General features: G+C 44.5%; 1 protein-coding gene across 5 annotated transcripts in view; it reads right to left on the minus strand.

The window, feature by feature from the left end:
* MAP3K13 (mitogen-activated protein kinase kinase kinase 13) overlaps window positions 1-25,540 on the minus strand; it is a 71,645-nt gene that overhangs the window by 23,905 nt on the left and 22,200 nt on the right. For 3 of the 5 annotated variants that reach the window (XM_032697740.1, XM_032697744.1, XM_032697741.1), the window contains exons 3-4: window positions 21,399-21,544; window positions 502-1,076 (exon numbers count right to left, since the gene is read on the minus strand). In XM_032697740.1, the coding sequence (XP_032553631.1) occupies window positions 502-1,003 (502 nt within the window). In that variant the 5' untranslated portion in view covers window positions 1,004-1,076; window positions 21,399-21,544. Of the gene's footprint in view, window positions 1-501; window positions 1,077-13,260; window positions 13,543-21,398; window positions 21,545-25,540 lie in introns of those variants that run through there. The other 2 variants (XM_032697743.1, XM_032697742.1) reach the window with 2 other exon arrangements.

Genomic DNA, 25,540 nt, shown 5'->3' on the forward strand with positions numbered 1-25,540 from the left:
TAAGTTCTGAATGGAATGGTATTTTAAAGAGGAAAATTACTGCTGAATAAAAAGGCACACAAGTCTTTTTAAAAGAGAAGCGACACTTCTGCTACCAGGTGGTCAGCTGGAAAAGCCTTCACATACAGATTCCCAACGGGAAATGCCTATGTCAGTGTTGCCCATCTGACATGAAAAACCTCCAGAAATTAACACAGGGATTGTACCAACCACCTCAGCAGAGATCCTTCTGATCCCCACGCTCGGTTCAGATTCAGACACTGTCACAACGGACCACACACGGGGCAGAACAGGCAGCTGGTTTTGACTCCATCCCGAGCTGCTTTTGCCACAAATGACGGCTGCTGGCTCTGCAGTGCAGGATTTGTCTTTGCACGCCCAGAAGAGGGCTGCACGACACAAGAGCGGCGGTCCCGTGGGAAGCTGGGCAGAAGCCCTGGGTGCCCTCCCTGCCCGTCACACGCTCCCCCCGCAGCGCCGCAGGCCGGCTCCCCTGCTCACCTTGCTGCTGCAGTTTGTAGTCCGTGGAGTACGCCTTGCCTATGATGTTCCACACGGGCCTCAGGCACCCGAAGAGCCCCTCGAGGAAGCCGCCGCTGCCGCTGCCCGACCTGTTGAACTGCACCTTGACATCGTCCCCCGCGCCGTGGCTGTCCCCGTCCCCCGCGCCCCGCGGGCCCTGCGGGACGGGCGTGTCGGGCTCGTCCTGCTCCCGCAGCTGCAGGACGCTGTTCTCGAACTGGTCCCGGGAGTCCTCGCTGATGCTGGTGAGCACGGCCGCCGTGACCGGGCTGCTCACGCCCTCCAGCAGCTCCGCCGGCAGCAAACCCTTGTCCCGCACGTCCTCGATGAGCTCGGGGGACGGGTGGGTCCCGGCCGGAGTGTGCTCGTCGGGGAACCTACCCAAGTCTTTGTCCTCACAGAAAGCTTTGCCCATGGAGTTCGGGGAGGAAGACAGGCCCAGGCGCTCCTGAGTGCTGGCCATGATGCTGTGAGTGTGCATCAAGGAGACGGGCCGAGCTGGGGCTTAGAGAATTTGTGCAACACAACTCAGATGCGACACGTGGACCCAGTACCTGAAAGGAGAGGAAAAAGAACAACTTTCAAATTTTTATTTAAGTATTTTCACGTCGTGCGCTTTCACTAAGGCGAGGTGATAATTAACTAGGCTTTCCAGACAACTGCTGATACTTGGTAAATAATTACTGCCCTAAAAGAAACAAATAAATAATTCCAACAGAAACTCCACTCAGGCAGTACTCTCGGTAACCTACTGCAGGAATTGCCTGGTAAACAAACACCACAAGTTTTAAACAAGAGCCTAAAGGTCAAAATCATCAAAGACTCTTTGCGGAAGAGTTACTATAGCATTTATCTGACTGAAGCTGGCCCCGGGGGTTTCCCAGCTCAGGTATGGGTTGAATCCAGCCTCTGTTTCTGGTCTGGCACAGCCCACAAGCTCAGGATTCCTCCGCAAACCCTCGAGACAAGACATTAGAAAAACAAAGCCCAGTGATACAGGTACTTGAGCCCACTTAGTGATGGCTTGTAGCCGCTCCCTCTGAGCCCCACCTACTTATGACCATCCCCGGACCTTTAGTTTAATCCTTTCAAGTTCAGTGTGGCAAAGATATTGTTCAATTCTCTAATCACATACATGTCACCCTCATAAACAAGTAAGACTCAGAGTTCACAGCAGACCCTCCTTGCTGATCTCCCTCCTTCCACAAGATCATCTCCTCCCACTGCTCTCTGTTTTTCCCTGCAGGAGATCCTGGTAGGGTGCACATAAATTCAGAGCTGGGATTCCTTTTAAGAAGTCCCCTCATCTCTTGTTATGAGCTCCACTGAGGGACCCTTTTCTTACAACCCATTCTGTTACCTCCCCACAGAGCCAGGTCCACAGCCACGGGTCAGGCTGCCAGAGCTGCCAACTGCCAAAACACTTTTTTGGGACAGAGTCACTTCACAGAATATTCTGAGCTGGAAGGGACCCATAAGGATCATCAAGTCCAACTCCTAAGTGAATGGCCCATACAGTGATTGAACCCACTTCTGAAACAAGAGGCTCTAACTTTGTGCCAAAAGTAATTCAGTTCATTCATCCCATAACACAGAACAAAGTCCGGTTTTAAATTCCATAAGAAGCTGAGAGGTGGAAAAAAATAAACGGCATTAGCAAAGTATTTTGTTCAGAAGTGAGATCAGTTACACTGCGTGCAAAGTCCCGGGCTCTGCAAACAGCCACTGAAAAGAAGAAAGAGGTGGCCAGGTAGGACACAGCCAATGGAAAGGGAACAGCTCAGACCCATAACTCCTCAAGATGAGGTCATTGCAGAGAGGAGAGATAAGACCTTCAGCCTGTGGGATGAAAAGCTCATGCCCTGGGCTTCAGTCCCTCCCCAGCAGAGGAAGCAGCAAAAGAGAACAGCACGAGCCTGGATTACGTTCCTGTACTTCTTCCTGATCACATGGATTCTGCATTAAAGCTTTAGTAGAAGGACATTATTTAGGCTGCAGACTTTGTCTTCAAAAGAAAACAAAACAGCAGGTGAGGGAAATGTTGCAGCACGGCCCAGACAGTACAGGAGCTGAATGAGACTCGTACTGGAAGCTGGAGAGTTGGTTATTCCTGACCTACCTCTGACCAGCATTACAAGGACTGACTCCTCAGTGTGGGAAGCTGCAGTGTGACCTCAGTAGTATAATTACTACTAGTAGTAGTGGTTCTATCATCACAGATTTTGTTGCTGATGAGAAAAAGTTTCAGGCCTGAGCAGAATTTCAGAAAAACACCAAGCCAGGCCCAACTAAGTGTTTCTGGGCACTGCTCCTGCTCACCTCCAACATTCTGAGAGAAAGAAGTGATTCTTTAAACAAAAGCAAAATGTGTCCAGTGTTCCTACAGAGAATGTTTGTAACTTTTGGTGACACAGAACACTAAGCAACGTAAACAAAACATCAGTCAGATTTTCCTGTAAGAAATATGAAAGTAAGGGCAGAATTTGAGGTGACAGTGTCCCCAAAGTATTTCAAATCTAAGCCATGGGAAGTGCATAAAGGATTAAATCAGACTTGGAGGATAAAATCATTTTGCTATTACCTGGCTCTCAGAGTACACTAGCACAAGTTTAAGTTTTTGCTTTTACCTTTCTATGCAGTTTTCTGACTCTGGAATTTTGGTTTAACAGGGAAAGAACAGCTTTTCACAACACAGCTTAGACATGGCTGCAGTAGCCCAGCCAAGAACAAACCCCTGGACTGAGGGACATCAAATCTGTTTTCCCAGATAAAATTGCCTTCCCTGAGATATTTCAAATAAAAAAAAGCCTTTAAGTGCAGTGCTCTGCCATCTTACACGCCCCTGGATGGAGACAGGAGGCAGGCAAAGGTCACAGAAGTATTTTCAAATTGGCATGATACAGCCTTACTTAGGCCCTTACATAAGCAGCCTGATTTTCAGAGGTGTAGCAAACTCATTGTTTGGAGAGCATAAGACAGCAGCACTTATTTTAAAACAACTTCATATCAAGCCAATGTGAAGCAAAATGGTCCAGAAACCCTGGTGGGGGTAGCAAGCAGTTTCTGCCATGACACATCAGTGCCAGCTTGTTGGGGAAATGAATTTTTTTAATTCTCTCCCATTACAGTAAATTCTGCAATGTGCAACCTCTTGCTTTAGCAAAATTTGATTCAACACAAATAAACTGGGTTGTCTTCAGCCTCACCCTCTCTTCACAGAAGGGAAGAAGAGCATTTTTTAAAGGTTTATCATCCTGTCTCCTCCATTCTTTCGGTCAGAGCACCAAAAGGCTGAGATTTTTCATGTTGAACTCTTCCCAATAAAAGAAATCTAAGTTTCATTCAAGGCAAAGAAAAATTTTTTCTTGAAAGTTTGAAGTTTCATTATATCCAGGCTGTTTGCCATGTTTTCATAAGGGCACACAGTGACAGGACAAGGGGGAATGGCTTCCCACTGCCAAAGGCCAGGGTGAGATGGGATATTTGGAAGGAATTGTTCCCTGTGAGGGTGGTGAGGCCCTGGTACAGGTTGCCCAGAGAAGCTGTGGCTGCCCCTGGATCCCTGGAAGTGTCCAAGGCCAGGTTGAACAGGGCTCGGAGCAACCTGGGTTAGTGGAAGGTGTCCCTGCCCATGGCAGGGGGTGGGACTGGATGGGCTTTAAGGCCCCTTCCAACCCAAACCATTCCATGATTCCATGATTATGATCTGCATGTGCCTCCTTAACTTTGCCAGGGAAGGGCAGAGCCAAGGGCTGTGCTGTTTCCATCTCAGCCATGCTCCTGCTGTAGCAGCCTTCCAGTCAAAAGCTGGAAGCTCTGTGTGTGGGAGGACTGTGCATATTTAAGACTCTGACTTCACAAAGTGCTGCTGCACACACAGACTTCAAGGCAGACCCTCTGATTTGAACTGTTCTGATGAGTTCATGCACTCTGCACTAACAAATTATCTTACACGTGGAAGGAGATTTGAGGATCAGTGTCATTTTCTATGATCACAACTTCCCGTAAATGATTCCATTTCCAGGCAAAGTATTTTTTTCCAGGCAAAACCCACCACGCTCAGAAAAAAGGAGCAGGAAGAACATCTCTTCTGGGAAGAGTAAGGCTGCACCTCAGCATGTCAGGCAGCCCAAAACACAGTTTAAAACTATCAGAAAAGTGAGAGTTTAACCAAATCACCAAGTGGGTTAATCAGCTATCACAAGGCATGCTCTCACCTTGCCTGATACAGCGTCTGCCCCTGGAAACAGCCATCCAGAAAGTGTTCTAGGATGTACTCAGAGCCACCAAAGCACGTGGCTGCCTACACAAGCCCAATATTTATAAAAGTGTCAAGGCAATGGCCAGGTTTGCAGACACAGCTGAGTTAACCCAATGCCCTGAATGGGCTCTAACTGAAGTTTCCCCTTTAAGGTTTCTCCTTCAAAGAGCTGTGCTAAAAATTGAGTGGCAAATCACCATTCCTGATACAGCACAGAGACAAAAAAGTTACTGTGCTGGAAAGGTGGTATAAGTACAGAGTGTCCTAACAGCCCAAACCTCCAGTAACACTGAGTTAGTTTCCCTGCAGCACTATTTCTGTATTACCCAGCAAAGCACATTCTCTGCCTGCACTTTCAATATGCAAAGGGAATAAAAGCAACTGTCTGATCCAAGTTTAAAGTCTGTAAAAGAGCAGCTGGCAGAAACCAGCTGGCTGGGCCACAGAACTACCAAGGACAGAGATTCCTGTTCACATCACTATTTACATCCAGGCCCTGGAGGTCCTTGCTTTTTCCTGGTACTCAGCACGATTTCCTTCTGGCTACTGTGGGTACAAGGTAACTACACGTTTCCTCACTGATAACATGACTGGAATTGGAGGTGTGCATCACCTCCACTTGGGACAATGCCTTAAAATGCCTAAAAATCTAACAAAATCCACAAAAAATATGTTTATAAATCATAGTCATCCTGTTACACATCTCCCAGCTGGGTTCTCCTGCCCCTTGTGATTCTCTCTTAGTTTCTACAGGGAAGTTTTACAACAGGCTGATGCACAGTCCTCTCCCATCTCTGTACAGCTCCAGCACAGGAACACACAGAGCTGCTGAGCTGGCAAATCCCAGAGCTTTGCCTGTCACTTCTGACCTTTGGGGTTTGAATCACATCATTTCATTACACAGGATTCCAACAAAGTTTTCCTCTTTCTCACCAGTCTCCTGGTGAGGAAAATGCTATATGAGCGGATCAGATATTCCTCTTCTGCCACACTTTTTGCATCACTTGAAATATATGCTTGTGTTTTTTGCATGGTTGTTTTGAAAACAAAAAGTAAAAGATTTATTAATAGAGAACGAGTTTGTTTTCAGGGGGGCTGGATTTTTTTTCAAGTCACATTACTACATTAATTACATTACATTTTATAAGTTACATTATCTGTTTTGTAAGGTTAAAAAAAAAAAATTACACTATGAAGCTTGTCCACAATAACTCGGTGCAGACCAGGCCACGCTATGGGCAAACCTTTAAACCAACTATGGAGCAGCCCAAGGCAAAAGCTTGGGTGTTGTTAAGCCATCAATCTCTTTCTCCAGACATGCTGCTCCTTCAAGGAAACAGGTTTCTTCCCATCTCACACCCACGTGAACGCTCAGCCACAACCCAGTCTTATTTTTAAATATTACAATTGTGACACCGCCAAAACAATCAGTTCATGATAAAACAGTTGAAAATTCTTCATCTGACCCACTTGAGGTTTTCTGTCACTGCAACACCTCTGAACACATTTCTGCATGTGCCCAAACTTGCTCCACAATAAACAGCAGCTTTATCTGGGAAAATGAGGTCTTGTAACACTGGCTTTTTTGTGCTTTACCCTGTCAGATAAACACTACACTACTTCTGCACATCCTGACTGGAATATACCCTTTAGTTCCTTTCTCCAGTAACTATTTGGATGCCACCTCAACAAAAGACCTTTTGCAGTCACCACAATCCCCACCTGAGCGATGTGGGGCTCACAACTATCATCATCACCATCCTAAAAGGTTAACAGAATATTCTAACCCAGCCATGGGCATTAAGAACACGAGACCACAGCCATGGAAGTGTTGTTATGGGAGCTATGTCCATGTTCTCCCAACAGAAGCTTGACCTCATGCTGATTTAAGTCAGTCTGGACATATTGAATACAGGCTACCCTAAAACAGGGATGCACCCTTTTTGGCAAAAGGGATTTTACAGTTGTGATATACTTTTGTCTGTGGCTGCATCAGCAAGAAAGAGAACCCTGTCTAGCTCTGTGGTCTGAACCCTTTCTGACAATGACAAAAATAGCACGGTGTGCCAGCCAAGAAATATCCATAATGGCTGAATTCAGGCTCTGTGCACAGAGCCAGCTGGAGGTTTGCTTGGCACCTCACACATCCCAACTGAGCCTGGCAGAGGAGAAATAAGTGGCACCTAGGCTGCAGCATAGGAAGAAACCACCCCAGCCCAGGAGGACAAGATCATCTACCCCATTTCCTGCCTCCAAAAGCCAAGGGAAGGCTCTGCAGGCAGCCAACCCTCACCAGAGCAGTGTCACCAGCCCCCCTGCTCACAGCACACAGGGGGGGTTCTCTGCAATAGCCCACACAGGATTTCTCCTGTGCAAATGCATCAAGGAATTTTTTTTTAACCAGAACTTTGGCAACCACTGTGCCATGGCAGGGAGTTCTGTGGTTTAACTCTGTGCTGCAGAAGGCAACACCAGCTACTCTGCACTTTGCATGTCTCCCTAATTCCTTTCTTCAAACAGCCAGGTGTTCACTGCTTCAGTGACACCTGAACCTATTTACCTCTTTAATTCCAGCTGTGACTTTATGAACACTCCATCCTCCACTCCAACATCCTGTTTCAAGTATAACAGTTCCCACTCGACCTTCTCTCTCACTGCATCTCTGATCACCTCTGTTCCACTTCTCTTATACCAACCTTAGAATTATAGAATCCCAGAATGGTTTGGGTTGAAAGGGACCTTAAAGACCATCCAGTCCCACCCCCTGCCATGGGCAAGGACACCTTCCACTGTCCCAGGTTGCTCCAAGCCCTGTTCAACCTGGCCTTGGACACTTCCAGGGATCCAGGGGCAGCCACAGCTTCTCTGGGCAGTTGAGGATGTAAATTGAGAAAGTCAGATCACAGCCAAGATTCCCAGTGAGGACAGAATGCCACAGAAATGCACAAAGGCACAATGGTTATTTTGGTTCTTTGTTGCTTTCCTAACTATTCCTCTAATTCCATCTGATGTCTAGGCACGCCTCGGGATGCTAAGCTAACTTCCACGGGTCTCTTACAACCTTAAGATCTCATTCTTGAGCAGTAAAAGCTAGGTCAGAGCCTAATTCCTATGTACTGGATGTTAAGACTAAATTGTATTTAATCAACACTAAATTGAACTGACATTTTATCACCCAAGTTCACTGGAGCCTTCCAATATTCCCTCCAGCTGCCCTATGTGGTTATTACCCTGAACACCTTCCTTGGGTAGCCTCACAGTCCAAATGCTCTTGCTTCAGAATATTCCTAAGTGATCTGGATATAGGAAGAACAGGTGGAAAGACTGAGTAGTGAAATCTCCAAAGCAGAGAAAAATGTTTCAACAATGTTATTTATCCCCTACGCTTATTTCATATACTTTAATCAAATATTTGCTTGAGATGGGCATCCCTGTTATTTTATAGCTGCTTAAGTATCTTTAAAAGTCTCTGGTAAGTATTCCTGCCAAAATCCCAACAGATTGTGTCAACCAGATGCCCTTTTCTGACTTGCTCTTGACTCCTACAAGGAAATTTAATAGATTTCCAAGGCAGACTTCACCTTAAAAGAACTGTGGTGAATCTTATCCCCACATGCAATGTGTACATCTGCCCTAGCTCTCAGCATAGGAATTTCAATCTCCACCAAACACCAGACAAATATTTCACTAGGAACTTCTTCAACAGAAGGTCACAAATTTGTGGGGGGGTGGAGAAGCGGTGCTTGATGTGGAAAGAGAAATCAAGCACCCACTTTTTTTTTTTTTTTTGGCAAAAGGGATGAAAACCACCAAGCAATAAAAATTCATCTTAGTGAAGAAGGCAGACAAAGGGCCCATCCACCTCCTGTGTGTGCAGGGAGACCTCTCCAGTGGCAGGGAGAGCATGTCCTGCTCCACCTGCCAGCCAGGCCTGCCCAGCACGGCTGGGGAATAAGCACCTTACATAACAGTGTATTTCCAGCACTACACACTGAACTGCTTCCTCTATCCTGGAGAAGGTATTTTTGGATCTGTTAAAATGCTACTGTGTTCTTCCAGGGCTTTGCATTCTTCTGCTCAGAAATTGCATAATCTGATGCCATAGGAAATAAGTGATGTTGCATAATGACTCTCGTATTCGCTGCAGGATTTGGGGAATGCACCTCTCTGTGGGAGAGCAGCTCTGGGTAGAGGTCCTTGGCTTTGGAGGAAAGGAGAACCCATCAGCCACCAGCCTCTGGGGAGCAGGGGGAACAAACCAAGGACCACACTTACTTCCAAAAAAAAATCAGTTTAACTTTTAATCACCCATTTGCTATTTGTTTCCCCTCCCTCTGGCTGCCACGTGTCATGAGCTACGTGCACACATGGAACAGCAGCAGCTTCACAGTGTTCTGACACCTCACTGACCATTGATACCCTCCACCACAAGCCCATCAATATATTGCCAAACATTCAGCTGCTACAAAGACAGACTAAATGCTGATTAGCCTTTTATACAGCTGAATTGCTGTTGGAATCTGTCTCAGATCAAAATTTAGAAATGACCTTAGGTTACACTCTTCTCTTTTGTCTTTCCAGCTGTTTTCATGGCAGGATCCAGTCACAGGTTTCAGGCTCTGCTCTGCTCCTTTTCTGTCCATCCTTCCCAATTCTGCACATTGAAGATCCACATTACATTACTAAATAACCAAAGTATAGTCACTAAAGGACAGTGACTAAATAACAACAGATTTAAGGACTCAAATTCAAATATTTTACAACAACAAAGCCCAGGAAAATCTCCAAGCTGAGTTCACAGAGGCCTTACAGCCTCGCTGACCTTGCTACATGAAGCCATTAAATGTTCCAGTCCTACCAACAAACAATACCTTGGAATTTTCCCCACTTACAGCACTGAAACATCATATTTTCCTCCAAGGACTAGCGTTAAAATTAATTAATGTCTGAAAGATCTTTGAGGATGAAGATCAATATCACAGTGCCGTTCTCAGGAATCCAGTGAATGAATCAAAGTCTCACTTTAACTCACGTGAGGCATCAGACTGGTCTCAGGTAAATTCGCTCACTCCCACGTTTGTTTTTATTTTTATAGTAGACATGAATTATTCAATATTTGCAAAGCACATTTGACATGTAAAAGCTACTCACACGAACTTCTCAGCACTAACAGCTTATGTGCTTCATGCCCTGTATTAAATAACTGAACAACTACCCATGGAAGTACCAAAATTCCCGGGGCATGTGCAGCGCTCCGGACTCTGTCCCAGGTCCCAGGACCTGATGGGAAGGGGAAGGACACTGGAAATCCAGCTGGCAGATCTCAGATGAGGAATGACAGTAGTACTCAGATGTATTTAGCAAGCACCATACACAGCAAAGAGGATTATTGCTCAACAGAGCCGAGGCACAATGCCCTGCTCAGGAGCCTGGAGTAAGCCTGTATTAGTGACACAGAGTAAGGTGTGAGCCTGCTCCGAGGCCACCATGGGCTGGGAACACCATCAGGGCACACAGGCAGCACAGCCCCAGAGCAGAGAGCCACACAGGAGCCCCAGAGGCCTGGCAGGACTCGTGGCACCCAGCACCCAGCCCCTGGTGCATCCCCACTGGATGGGCTACAGTGGATAACCCAACATTGGGGGATCTGTGATGGATTTTCTGTGTGGCAGCAGAAAAGTCACAGCTGTGCAGCTGCATTACTGACTGTGGTGTCCTCCAGAAGGTAACAGAGTATAGGGCTGGGGACAGGAAAGGACAACTATGCCAGGAATGAATACAGTGTCCACACAGACAACTCCATTCCTCCAGCCCACTAAGCTGGAAAAGGTCCAGCCTCTCACCCACACCAGGACTTTCTCCTTCCTTCCCTCACAGCACCCCTCCAACTGCTCCAGGGGAACCAGCACCAACAACCACAGCTTCACCAGGGGGTCATCAACCATATACTTGACACAGACACATCTACTCTTCCCCCTGGCCTACACCCAACTGTTGCTAAAGCCTTTGAACCCCCTCCAGTCACCAAATTCTCAGCTGAAGTTGTAAGCAGGGAAAGAGGACAGAGGTCAAAACACACACTGAGTATTTATAGGGGTGGGAGTAAGCACACACAGAGCTGCTGCTCCCAGCCCACCACAGCACTTCAGCTGCAGCTGCCACCCTGCCATTCCACCCTGAGAGTACTCTGTGTTTTGGGTGAAATATTTACTCCTCCCTCCCCAGGAAATGAGAGTGATTTGCTGCAATGTCACACAACAGGAGACTACAAAAGCCTAAGCCCCTGCACGAATGGATAAAAACCAAAGTCCCATAAGCTGGACAGGGCTTGGTGAAGTGCCAAACTCCGAGAGCTTCAGAGGTAACATTTCCCTCAGCTGACTCGTTTTGAGTCAGTTATGGCTGAGAACTCACTGGAAGTTGTACAAGCAGTAAACCTGCTGCTGTTTTCCTCCAAATACAGGATCTCAGGTGAGAGCTTGGCTAAAAGGCTCAATGCCCCTTCCCCTGCCTGCTCTGGCCCCAGGGACCAGAACTGAAGAGCAAAGTGTTCACATAAGCCACATCAGATCTCTTAATTTTATACAAAAAAAGCTTTACTTTAAAACTGTGCCATTTTAAGAAGCCCTACTCTAAATCCCCTCCCCACATCTTGACTGCAGACAGCCTGGAACAGGTACCAGGTGGGAACAACTCCAGTCTAATCACTCACCACCCCATATTTGCTGTAAAAAAAAAAAAAAAGTCCTAAGAAAACAGGAAATACTGTAAAATCTTTCTTATCCTGCCACTGCTTAGAGCAGACCCATGTTTTAATAACTACTAATTGTGAAAGGGCTTACCTAGGAAGAGATTTTCAAATAAATCATTACTCAATTTTCTGATCCACTGGAGATAAGCCACTTACCAAATCTTTACAACAGCAGACAAAAGAGGGAGGTTAAAAATGCAACCAAAAAAACCCCCAAACATGGTCAAACACAAATTCACAAATAGCTGAGGAGCAGTGAGAGTCCCTACCATATATTCTGTGCTAGAAGTTACTTGCTAATTCCCGGCACAGGGGTCAAAATGAATGCCAGCTATAAATTTAACTATCAGGCAGCAGGGGACAAAGACAAATCTGAATGACAGGACCATTCTGGATCAAAGACTCACACTGGAGGCCCCAAAGACAGGAAACAAAACTGGTGTTAAAGCAAAACAAACAAACAAAACCCCCACTACATCAAAATCCGGGTTTATTTGTATTTCTCAGCGGAAGGCTGTCACAGCCAGAGGTTCAAAGGGCTGCCTCTCTCTAGAAACAAAACCCGCATACATTTGGGGACACAACAAAAAGGACAGTGACAAAAAACTTTTCAACCCATGACAACTCTACCCTCCACATTTTAGGGTATCCCAAGGTGTCAGTGGCTACACACAGAGCAGGCACTGGGAAAAGTGCCCATATGTCCCCGTCAGACCGACTGAACCTCTCTCATTTCAAACATTTTCATGTTTTCTCCCTCAAAATTATTTATCAAAATACATTCCCCTCAGCTGCTTCTATTGAACAGACTGCCTATTGCTAAAATCAGTATATCCAAACACATGGGCCTGATGTCATCTTTCTCCAGATCTACTTAAAATACCCCCTTTTTTTTCATTTACTTAAGGGAGACATGTGGTTTGACATGATTAAGCTATTGCAGTACTTAAACCACCCCCCCAAAACAAAAATAAAGAGCAGTTCCTCTTTTCATTGGGAGAAAACATGACATCATGCCCCATTCAGGTGAGCAGGAATATGACAAATCTTGCCCCAGTGAACAGTATCGTTAACTGCAAAGGTACTCCCAGTTCCCTCATTTATTAGGAAAATGAGGGGTGAAAATCATGTGTTCAGCACACCAGAGACAGCTCAGACTGCTATTTGCAATAATACAAGAACAAATTCCTGCCCGGCTGATTGAAAGAAAACACATCTCCTTCATCTCAGAAATGAAATTAAATTATTAATCACTGTAGCACAACAGAAGAATTGTTTTATTAGCCCACAAGGAAAAAAAAAATTACAATTTTGCCTAAAAGGCAAAAAAATACAATCCTGCCTCTTTATACTATCTCTTGTAATTCTTATGTCATTGCCTGCATATTCCATTTATATCCATTCTCCACTGCCATTCCCTTCCCCTTTAAAAGGGGGGCACAGGAAGATAACGTGCAAAATTGCAAGTGAAAAATGTCTATCACACCGACAGGCAAAGGCCAGGCCAGCTCTCAGATTGATATGCAGTGATGGATAAATTAAGGTTTCACGTTCCCTCTTCCCTCTCTCAGCATCATTTTTTCAGCCCTTTCACATCACAAATGCAACATCCATCTGTCCTTCCGAAATAAATGGCGAAAGGGGAGCGCTGACCATGGAACACACACACACACACACAGAGACCCACACACCTCTCACAAAACCACATTTTCCTCCAGATACTCACGGGGACGAAGATTTCCTATGTGATGCTCCATTTTCTCGTTTTAAAAAGATGGAAGGGGGGGGAAAAAAAAAATAAAAAAAAAATTTAAAAAAAAAATAAAAAAAAAAAAGGAAGTGTTGCAAAATAAAAGGAAATTCCACCCACACAATCCTGCAGCCTGCTGCAAAGAAGCACAGAGCGTGCTGACGTCACGGATTCATGAATGGATGGAAATCGGGATGGTTGGAGATTCGGTGGCTCCGGCTGGGGCTGGGCACCGGCAGAGGGGAGAGGGGGGCAGCCAATCCCAGCCAAAGCCAGGCACCCAACTGCCTGAGCCCCCCGGAAAATGGCATCAGTGCTGCCACCCCGGGGGGAGGACCAGCGAGGACATCCTCCGATAGCCCCGAGTCTGTGCCGCTCCTGGGGAACAGCAGCGTGTCAAATAACAGCCATCTGGTGTATGAATCAAATGCATTTGGTAATCAGAAAAGGAGTTTATCATCTCCCCGGCTTCTTGCAGGATTACAAACCCGGGGTATTATTATTAAAACAACTAAATATAAGCACGTACTGGAAGGAGGCAGCAGGGAGAACAATAGGAGGCTTGTGTTTGATTAGCGATGCAAAAGCACCAGCAAAATAAAAATAGGAGCGCTGACAAAATCCTGCATTCAGCTCCAGTCAAACATTCCCAGCAGCGGGCAGACGAGCTCCCAACACTCAGGAACACTGAGAAACAAAGATTGGAGCAGGCAGAGTTTCACACCCGGGGCTCCATGAGGAACGGTGGGCACAGCACCCACGGATCCCAGCCCACCAGCCATTCCCATTCCAGCTTCAATTCCAAGCCAATGGAACACACTCAGTTGTGCAGACCACGTGCAAGGGCACCCAAATGGATGGTAGAGTCCTGGTGAATGCTCACAAGAGCAGCTGTGATTAACTTAGACCCGGACAGGGGAAGAGCACAAGTTATGCCTTGGTTTTGTATCCTTGAAATACGAGGGATGGAGTGGAGGGATGAGCATGTCCAGGAATGAAGGTCAAGGTTTGAAGGATAACCTGGGCTGTAAGCTCTGCAATAACACTGTCTCAGGGTTGACCAGAATCCATCCTTTTGGACTTTAAAACTCCTTCTGAACTATCTGCAGCCTCCAAATTATTAAGACACAGGATTTCTATATTTTCACCATACCTTTTCCTAGCAAGGAGGAACCAATTATGCTATAACAGGTTGTCCCAAAATTTACTCTGCTGGTGCACATCTTAAAAGAAAGCCTGAGAGAATCCCACCTTTCCTTATAGGAAGTGGGTAACATCCCAAAATAAACCAGGACTGGATGTAACAACAACAGATCTGGGTTGAGAAATCAGGGATTTTGTTCTATTTGAACCAGCACCACTGACACCAGTTCCTGTGGAGGGAGAAGGGCTTGGATTCTGGACTGTGGTTTCTGAGTTGAGTTGGCCAGGGAAAATTAAAAGGAATGCAAATTTCTTGTTACCTACTTCCAAGATCAAAGAAAGCCCCAGGTAACTTTCGCTGAAGAAATATCTCCTCTCTAAGATTTAAAAGTCACCAAAGCACCAGATTTCTACCCAGACAGCACAACAGCTGCACTGCTGTGCCCCAGGGGAAGCAGGAGGGGAGGTGTGGAGAGAGATGTCCCTTCTCCAAAGGGATCACTCTGTGCCACCATTTCAAATCCCAGTTGCACCTGCTTTGACTCCCTGCCTTGCCTTCCCTCCCCCTCCGGAGCCCAGCCCTCAGCCAACACCACCACCATGGGACAAAAACAGCTCCCAGATTTCCCTGGCATTTTCAAAACAGACCCAAAAATGTTATTTTACTCCTGTGCCCTAAAGCAAAAAGGGATAAATTCACGAACTGGAAGGGGGAGCACAGTAGCACATGCAAGAAGTGGAAGAAAAGGAAGAGAAATACCACTATAGAATGAGAAAAGCCAGAATAAAAATAGAAAGGAAAATAATTTTCAGAGGTTTCCAAGGGTTAATTGCAGTGACATTAAAAAAAAAAAAAAACCAGCAGGGAAAATAAGTGGGAACAAAACCCCACGAAGACTCCAAGGGAAGAAAGCAGCTTGCACATAAAATTTCAGATTTTATTCTCTGTGGTGGTTTGGTTCAGCACCCCAACACTCAATTTCATCTATGTCTCAAGAGCTCAGACTAAAATTTTCAAGCACAAAGGTCCTGAATTTAAGCGAGATAACTACCTTAACTCATTGTGAAATAGAAAAAGCAACCTAAAATGTCCCCAAAATTATGTTGGGTTGCAACCAGTTGGGTATTTTCATAGTACACATTGCACAGCTCTTTTGATGCACCGCTACTGAGTAAATAAGTTGATCAATATTAGAAAGAAAAATAACTTTCCTCCTTCTGAGACAAAAACACTGGCAAAAGCAGGGAACTCTGGGAAGATGCCTGAATACGATTTTATGCATAAATTTAGTTCAGTATTAACAATAAAATAGAAAAAAAAAATGTACCAAATACTATAAAGGTAGAAGACACTGAAAATCCAAAGTTCATAAGGGACCACACAACTGCCAGCGAAAAGCTGATAGGCAACAGGATTTCTGAAAGGGCAACCAAGTAACTAGACCACTAGCAGAAATAACAGGCCAAACTGTGGAGGAAATGGGTGCTAGAAGTATTAAAAAAAAAATATCTGTTCACTATATTTGAAAAAGACAGGATAATTAAGTATTTCCAAGCCAATTAATAACAAACAGGAATGTTATCCAGCATCTGCTAGGCATAACGTTTCTAGCTGGCACATCATGTTGATTTGAGCCCAGTCCTAAAATAATCATTTAACAAGTTCTCCAATCCTGTGACCTTCAATTTTAATAAACTGGCGAACGACTAAAATTGCCCAAGACTGAGGATACCAATATTATGCCAATACTCAAAAATAGCAAACATTTGTTATTTAAAGGCCCTGGGAACTTGATGGCCATCTTGGGCAAAACTCCTAAACCAACCTTTGACAGGGAAGGAGGGTTCTGCTGCAGGGGACCAAAGGCCCAGCAATCCCAGTGTCCTGCCTCCAGGGCTGGCCAGGAACAGGCACAGGGAAGCACAGAAGCAAAGCAAATCCTTAACACTTCTTGTGGCACATTCCACTGACTACAGCAGAAAATTAGAAGAGAGATGGCAGTGGCTCGAAGGTTAATTTCATAATTATACAGCAGCAGGGCTGTTCATAAATCTACTCTGCACACACTTAGGGGTACAAGAGGGACAGCACCGTGAAAACTTCTACCTGGATGAGCAAACAGGTGAAGTGAGACAGCAAATGATTCTCCAACAGGCAAAAGTCTGGGTAAATATTGGCATAGATAAGGTGGTGAGAGGAGCATTTCATTGTCAAGTTCTCAACATTTGTGAAATCTCAGATCCACTCTTCCAACCCTGTAGGCAAACACCCCTCTTCTGAGTGTCCTAACCTTCAGCAGTGGGGTGGGTGACAGGGAAGAAGGAAAAAAAAAAATCAGAATCATAGAATCAGATCGAGATTTTAACCAGAATGTCCCCAAATCTGAGACTCTGGACAGTCCTCCCTGCCAAGGCAGGTGAATGGGACTGCAATTCTGCAGGACCAGTGCCAAGAGCCATCAACTGTGACCAAAGGAAAGGAGAAAAAGCCCAAAGTGGGGCATGTGCAAGACATCTGGGTCTGCTAGAAAGGAAAGCAGAGAGCTGGAGATGGGCACAGACTCACAGACACACAGTACCCTGAGGGACAGCCCCCCTTGTCAAAAGGGTCTCCCTTAAAAGCGATTCAAACCAACTCACTGACACTTGTACCACCGTTGCACACTCTTCAAATCAAAGTGCTACCAACTCCTCTTACCTAAAAGTGAGGTTTCTCTACAGTAAAACCACCTTCCATGCTGTTGCCAGTTGTGTTTGACCGAGTGTGCTCTGCAAGCCACGATGGGTAGGAGCACATAACACTGTACAACGACCTCCTTTAACCTTGTGTTGCCTTTACTGACACCCCCAGAACTAAAAACAAAATAAAAGACACTAAAAGGCAATAACAAGGCAAAATGCATTATGTGGTCTCCTGTTTAAGCACAAAGTTGGTATAGATTCTTTTGTTGAGGAGTTTCTGGGTGGTTTCCCATATTTTTCCAGATGAGCTGTGCCTCACAGGCTCCTCACCACAGTAAGTCTGGGAGGAGACAAATCACTGTAGTGTTAACATGCACTCATGAGGTTGGGCAAGTTCAAAAAACTACCTTTGCAGACTTAATTTCTGAAAGGAAGGCTGCCCAGCTCCTGAGACATAAGGAGAAGTCCTGGAACTCCACCGGGAAGGAAAGAGTGCTACATAAGAGACATTAAAGCTGCTGAAAGGGCAGTTAATGCAGCAAGTGAACAACAGCCTCCCCAGATTTCCAGTGGCTGTGGCCCAGCTGAGCAGAGGCCATGTGAGAAAAGCAGATCTATTTGTTCAGGGACACAGGCACAAAAATAATATTCCTCTCAGAGAACACGCTGAAATCAAGCCTTCCATAACAATAATTAACTCTAATAGAGTTGCCAGCAGTGAGAAACACTGAAAAAAAATCTTAAAAATAAGTATATATAAATAGCAGCTATAAGGGACACTTGTAAAGCCAACTGAGCCAACGTCACCATTCCTCTTCCAGGTGGGGAGCCTGCAAAAGCAGTGAGACCTGACAACAAAACCTCAGTAGCATATGGAAAGAGAAGTCCTATAATTTATGTTATTCCCATAAAAAGGCACACAAATGGGGAGCCTTTGCAGAGAGGAATTAATGAAACTGAAGAAGTGATTAAAAAATGCAGCTCAATTCCCCAAGGTCAAGTGTTGTTCAGAGGAAAAAAAAAAGAAATCACCTGCATAAATATAGAAACAACTTGGAGCAGCTGTGCTGTAGATAAGGGCTGGGGATGGAGAGGATCACAGTCTGAGAACAAATTATAAATATCCAGTTGTCACAAACAAGGCAACTTCTGTCCATTGACAGGAGCACAAATTCCTGACCCTCTCAGTTTTGATGAAGCCTCTGGTGAAGTCCATTTTTGGGTCAGGCTTGTCAGGAAAGAGAGAAACCACACCAGAACTAAAAAAATAGGACAGATAGGTAGTTGGGTGAGCTATGAGGGATGAGTGAGGTAACTCACTGAGGTGGCTCAGTCTGAACAGAGCAAAAAGAGAAGAGATATGATATATTTCCATTAAATATAGAAATGGTTTCTGCAAAGAAAGAGGGAACTTATTCTCCACGTCGACAGTGAGTAAGAAAAGTAATGGACTCAAACTGCAACAAGAAAAATTTTCTTAGGCCACAAGAAGAACTTTTCTAAGTGGTAAATAGTGAAGCACCAGCCTAAACAACTTGAGCTGCCTCCTCTATTAGGAGGTAAAGGGCAAAAAATCATCTCAAAAAACTGTCCAGCAATACTGATGATGCCTTGATGCAAAAGGTCAAGATGAACTTTTGGAACCTCTCAGGCCTCTTCTGTGAAGACATCCAAGCACTGAAGTCTTTGTAGCAAGAGCAGAAGCTAGAAAATTCTTCTGATCTTTCGCAGTACAAGGTCTCACCAAATTAAATCTTTCCGTCCCTGTTACCGTTACACAACCTCTCCAAGGAATATTATTCAGATTTGTACCAAAAAAACTCCAAAAACTGCTGAAAGCCCATTGAGATAGCAAAATTCAAGCATTTATAGGTCAAGAGACCACCAGACTAAGGCTCTGTATTAAGCACTAACAGTTTTCTCTATAGTACTGTGATAGAGCTCCTTCAGGAACAGTGGATCAACCCTATGTAAACATTCTCAAGGCAAACAAAACCTGCTCAGCATCTCCCTCCCAGACTCACATCATTCGTGAAGCCTCCAGTAGGTTTGGCTTCAGAGATCACTGCTTTTTCTCCCCTCTCTCCCAAGAGACTCCTGCTCCCCCACTGCTCCCCTGCAGACCGTGGAGGAGCCCTCTTGGTCTGTCTGAGGTATCACGACGCAGAATCACTCACCTCATCAGGAGTTATGACAGCACTTGAAATAGTAACAGCCATGATTAGCAGAATATTGGGGTTGAGAACACTAAACTTGTCAGCAGTGGGGTTTGATCCTTGTTTTTGAGCACAGTGCTGGACAATGCAGTATATGATGGAGAAGGCACCACAAAGCCCCCACCACACCAAATACTCTCTGATTTAAGTCACAGAGCTGACCTTAAGGGACAACCAAAAGGGCACATAAAACTTAGCCAATGTCCTGATACTACAGCTCCAACCACCAGCTTTGGGTTGCACAGGATCTGCCCATCCAGGGAAAAATCAGCATCACATCAGTGAATTCAAGTAGTGGCTGAGAGAGAACGAATGAGAGCCACGTTCACAACCACATCAGCTGAAACCTTACCCTGGGACCCTTCCAGGGCTTCATAGCAGTGTTTTATAACCCCCAGTCCTCTACAAATGTCACAGTCCCCCTTAGGGCCAGCCCTTCTATCTTCAAGCCTCCTCTATCCACTCCTCCCATGCACAGAGCACTCCCATATAGAGTGCCTTGTCTATTAACCACAACGATCAGATAAATTAGAAGCAGCAATGTTGATGAAGCAACTGATGAATTGTCATTGATGAAGCAAGGACAGGGTGGTTCAGGCGACTAATTGCTTTCACTGAGATGAAACCAGGTTCAAATCAAGGGAGAATTTACTTCTTCAGCAAAATACTTCACCTTAATTATAACTCGCAACGAGAGACAGCCAGAGTCTAAATATATGGATGCTCTGCCTCTCCAGCACCCACCACTCCTCATAGAATGGGTAAAAATTGACAGCTTTTATATTAAGAAATGAATCCCAAAATGTAGCTCCATCTCACATCTTCCTGCAATCCCACTCAGAGGTGGCTCAGGCCCATCCTAAAATTACATCTCTGCAGCTTTCTCTGCACGAAGCTTCTCCGTACGACAAAGATCACACAAATCACACAAACGTAGAGAGAATGTGTAGAACAAAACCACTTTCAGTCTCCCCAAGTGAAACAACTAAATGTTTCCTTGCATTACACATATCCACTCACTAACTGAAGAAAACTGCAGATCATTTTAGTTACAGACAAGAATAAATGATTTTCCAGCTAGCATCTACAAGGAAAACAAGAAATTATTTTTTATTCTCCTAACCTTAGTTGGAAGGATTAGAGAATTTTTATAGAATTTGCTCCTTTTCAGTTCTTCACACTGCTATATGCAGTTTGCTAGCATACAAGTTTCACCATTTAATTTTTAATACATAAAATAGATAAGCTAAAAAAATTTCATATACGACACAACAGATGAAATATTCTTAGAAACAGCAATATCCAAACCACATTAAGCATCATGTATATTACAAAATTATCTCAGGCTCACACAGATGCATTAGAAGATAAGAGAACACGAGACAAAAAGAAACCTCCTGCCATTTACATCACATTTCAAAAGTGGTAACAGACCATAAAGACTCACTTTGAGGACAGAGGGGAAGAATAGGACACTTATAGACCAAAAGCCATCTTAAAGACCCCAACCCTAATCCTTCTCCCATTATTAAATCTATAACCTGCTCAGATCTCAAAGCAAACCACAAATCTCTGCATTTTCTGGAACTTCACTGGTGTCTCCACCCCAGCTACAACAGCCTGGATTCCTCTGAAAAATCTGCATTCTCCAGCCAATCACCAAGGAAACACCACGAAAAAGTACTTCCAACAATGAAAAATACCTAAACTTTATCTCCTCACAGAATCAATACACCCCAATGAAGAGATTCAAATGCTTTCAGAGTCCAAGTCACACTCGAAAAATTTAAACACTAAGATTAACTTCACCTCAGCCTATGCAAACACCCCTCTGGCACTTGTCCCTTCCTATTTTCCCTCCCGTGGGAGCTGGATTCCATGAGGTGCCTGCAGGTGAGCAAACCCAGCAGGGAAAGGGCTCTGGACACAACATAAAACCAGAAGGTGAACTCGCCTCACTCCTAAAAGCAAAGCACATTTAAGATTTCAGACAACTGCAGGAGTGAGCACGTCATTGTTTCCCACCCTTGAGTTCCTGACCAGTTACTGGGGTTAAATAACAACTGCCAGTACCTGATCATTGCTGCAGGTGCACTGCAAGCCCATGTCCTCTTGGCTCACTGCACATGTGCCTCCTCTTCACGTCAGATAAACCAAGCTGTTCCCTGAAGCTGCACCGTGGGGAGTGTTCAGGGCAGTCCAGCACTGAATTCTTCTCTCTAGAAAGAACAAGAAAACTCAGAATCCTGCTGGAATGTATTGAAATAATGCTCCCAAGATCGACCCAAAACATCCCCTCAGCACATCGTGATGTTACGTGGCACATTTCAAGGCAGCAGAACACGTCCAAATTTTAGTATGCGTTCTCAAAAAGAAGCTGGGAGTAGAAAAATACCTCAACATATTTAGTACATCCTTTCTTAGCACAGGCCCACACTCTATAATCCTTTTATGGTACAATTTTAATCTAAATTAAGCAAGCAGCTCCAGTAAAAGAGCTCAGAGCTTTCCACATTACAAAATTACATCAGGATGGGATTAGCCTTTAAAATAACACACTTTGAGGTAATCTATTAATGATATTTTACACTTAATTTCATACCTAAACTCCAAGTTATTTGTTTTACTAATTTTAAGCAAATTTTAGGAAAAGCATAACTTTTTACAGCCCTCCTACATATATACAACTCAGAACACCATTATTCCTGGTACTACCAGAAACAGGCGAGGAGAGAGGCAACAAATACTGAGACTCCCAATCCTGACCCTACTGCATCTTCTTCCCACCCCACACAAATCTAGCAGGCTGCAAGACTTAGCCCAGCTCTTCATAAAATTAATCAACACCTTGAAATTACAGAACTTTATTGCAAACACTAAACTCACTGGTCTTAAAGAGAGATTATCCCTACCCACACACGTTGTTTTCCTTGTATCCAGCATCAGACACAACCAGGTTACTGCAGCACTGAGGAAGGGATTCAGAAATACCAGCACCAGTGTCTTGCCAGAATTAAGAGACTTTAGACAACAAAATCTACGTGGCCTTGCAGAAACAGGCACCACCTGCCTCACATTCTGCACCACAACTGAGCTGCTCTCAAGGCCATTCCCCACATTTTAGAAGTTCAGTTATTCTAATTCTTTGGAGAAGTAGGAGCAAGAGCCATTTGTGTTTGAGAAAAACACTCATCTTGCCACTGCTGTCACTTCCTTTTAGTGCTGTATTAAGGCTCTCCTTATCTCTTCTAGTTTGCCATGAAAACAGGACAGGTAGTTCCACATTCCCAAGAGGTAAAAGCCTGTGAGGTCCAGGTTAGGCTACATTCAGAGGCTCTATTTGGGCAGCAGGAGGAGGATGATGTAGCAATATTATTCCACAGGAAGGGACCGATTTGCCCTGTACAAGCCTTGTATTAACCATTTTAATTACAGAATAATTTCCAAATAAAACCCAGAGCAAACATAGATGTATTTTAAGGGCTTTATTAGCCAAACTTTAGAGTTTATTTTTTTTATATAATAAAAATGTAAATATCTGCCTTTGTTTACATGAAAATTACATGGTTCTGCTAAGTCAATTTTAAAAAGCCCCAAAAGCCAGTGATTACAATTTTTACCACTATTTTATGACAGGAACAGTGCCTGTAAACCCAAGGTTTATTTTCTTGCTTAAATAAAACAAATATTGTGAGCAATGTAAGCATTGTAAGCAATACTACAGATGAAACAGACTTGGAAAAAATAAAAAACAAAAAAAGGAAAAATGTATTTGATTATATTATTCCTTTAAACACAGTCCATATATATATATAGAAAACAGCATATAAAATTGGAGAGATGTTCATAAAAAACATGAGACACCAGATGCCCAAAGTTGGCCGAATGCCACTGGAATATATTACTGAATTTCACAAGAAAAAAAAAAATAGAGCTTTTAAGGACAGATTTTAAAGCATCAGTTGATAACTGGCAGCCAAGGTGGGAATGGTCAGTGCCCTAAACAGGAAGGGACTTCTGGGGCTGAAGGACTTTTATCAGCAGATGAGTTCAGCTCTTGCTGCACTTCCATTTACCACCACCTTCTACAGCATTCTCTTGGCTTTTAGCACTTGCTTCCCACATCCAGCCTGGAAGATTCCCTGCATCCATAATCCAACCCAGAAGCCAGCAGGGCGTGTGGCAGCTTCAAGCTCCTAAGAACGCACAAAAACACCTTTACTGGGTAAAAAGTGCTATTGAGAACAAACACAACCCCCACAGGTGTGTGGCACAGAAGTCACACCGCTGGGAACGGGGTTACAAACACCACTGGTTGCTGGGATTTCTTTTCCTCTTCAACATAATCAACCTGGACCCAAAGAATTCTTTCAATCGCCTGTTTCTCATCCTACCCAAATACCAGCAGAACTGTGAGTATTTGGATTGAAGCACTAACCCCTGCAGATGGATTTTTGCCTAAAGAACTGAACAAACAAAACATTATTTGCCTCAAAATTCTTCTACTTGCGGTGAAAGCCGAGCTGGGCTGAAATCAATAGGGCTGTTGGCATTGTTTTCCACAGAGCTGGAATTTCATTTCCTGTGCCCCACTTCAGATCTGCTAATAACCACCAGAACAGGGGCTTGCACTCTCACAATCACATCTAGAGCTCAAAATACAAGGTTTTGTGCAAAATAAATACTCACAGGGAGGGTTGCATAAACAGCATGAAAGGGGCTGTGGCTGGTTTCTTCTGAGAAGAAACTTTGCCCCCAGCCTGGCTGCTCCGGATTAATGATGTTCCTGAAGCCTTGGGAAGTCCCTACCCCAACCCAGCAAGGTGGGAGGGTTTGTTATTTTATCTGGTGGCTGATTAACAGCTTATCAGTAAGTTTTCAAAGGTTAAACTCAACACACATGCATGGCAAGAGTGCATGGAAAGGACAAGGGAAACGTTGGATTAGTGTTTCCTGCTGCCACCCTTCAGTGAGGGACAGAACTCTCTCACACACCACGACCTGCAGCAGTGCCAGCAAGGAAACCTTAACCAGAACTCCTGGTTTAACTGAAAATGTCTCTGGAAGCCAGTGAGAACCCAACAAAAGTGCTTTCTTGCAAAGGAGGAGCTTGCTTTGCCTGCTGCATTCCCACTGGCTGCCACACAGGATGGAAAAGCTAACCCAAAAATCTTTTAAGTTTGGTACTTAAACACAAGGCAGTTTTATCACTGCTGCCAAATTTATCACTGACACCACAGCTCCATGACAACTCACTGGAAAACAAAAACAAAACAAAATCTTCATTTAGGGCTTGCTATGATTTTTATTTCTATCCCAAGCATGTCACTGAACTGTAAAGGGCTGATGCAACCTTAAACCAGAAAAAAAACCCCAGAGTTACAGACTCATTACTAATTCATCCTGGCTGGAGCTGCATACCAGCAGCTGCTGCCTCTCTCAATTAACAGCAAATATTGAACAGTATTGTCGTTTAACGGTGTTTACTGCCCTGTCCCCTCAGCGTTTTCAAACGTTCTGGCACAATTTAAAGCATCAACATTAATAAACAGAGCTTAGTTTAACCCCTTATGTATCAGCAGAGCTTACAGAAGAGGTGTTTTACTCGCTTCAGACATTCATTAGGTGTTTGGCAAAAGCTGAAGCCCAAAGATCCAAGGTGCCACCAAAGTGGTATTTGTAATTCAGAGGCCTGTGGGGTACTTGGCTTCTGCAGGGGGCTGAGCACAAGTGTGAAAAATGATGGGAGTAACTCCAGCAGAGCAGCTCTTTAGAAATTATTGCCAAAAAGTTGAAACAAAAGAGGAGAAAAATGAGGAGGCCACACATTCAGCCTCTGCTGCTGAAGATTTAGAACAGCAAAACCAACAAAACCCCAAAACAAACGGGGAAAAAAAATAAAAATCAAGACACAGCCATTCTGCAGGGAGATCACACCAATGCTGTGATTCCTGAGGGCCCTGTCTCTGCATGGGGAAGTCAAGGGCCCACACTTGTACCTTCCCACCCTCCAACGTGCCCACAGCTGCCCTTTGGCCAGGCTGGGTCTGAAGCAAGTAATTACACAAACAATGCAACTCGAGCGCTTCCCCAGCCACCTCTGCAGGTCCTTCAGTGCCCTACTTGCTCCGTGGTGTCAAGTTTGCTGGAAGCCACTGATGTACAAAGGACTGAACAGATTTTATGTTGCATTTACACACTGTGTTCCCAGCACA

The sequence above is a fragment of the Chiroxiphia lanceolata genome, chromosome 10, assembly GCF_009829145.1.
Source record: "Chiroxiphia lanceolata isolate bChiLan1 chromosome 10, bChiLan1.pri, whole genome shotgun sequence".
NCBI lineage: Eukaryota > Metazoa > Chordata > Aves > Passeriformes > Pipridae > Chiroxiphia > Chiroxiphia lanceolata.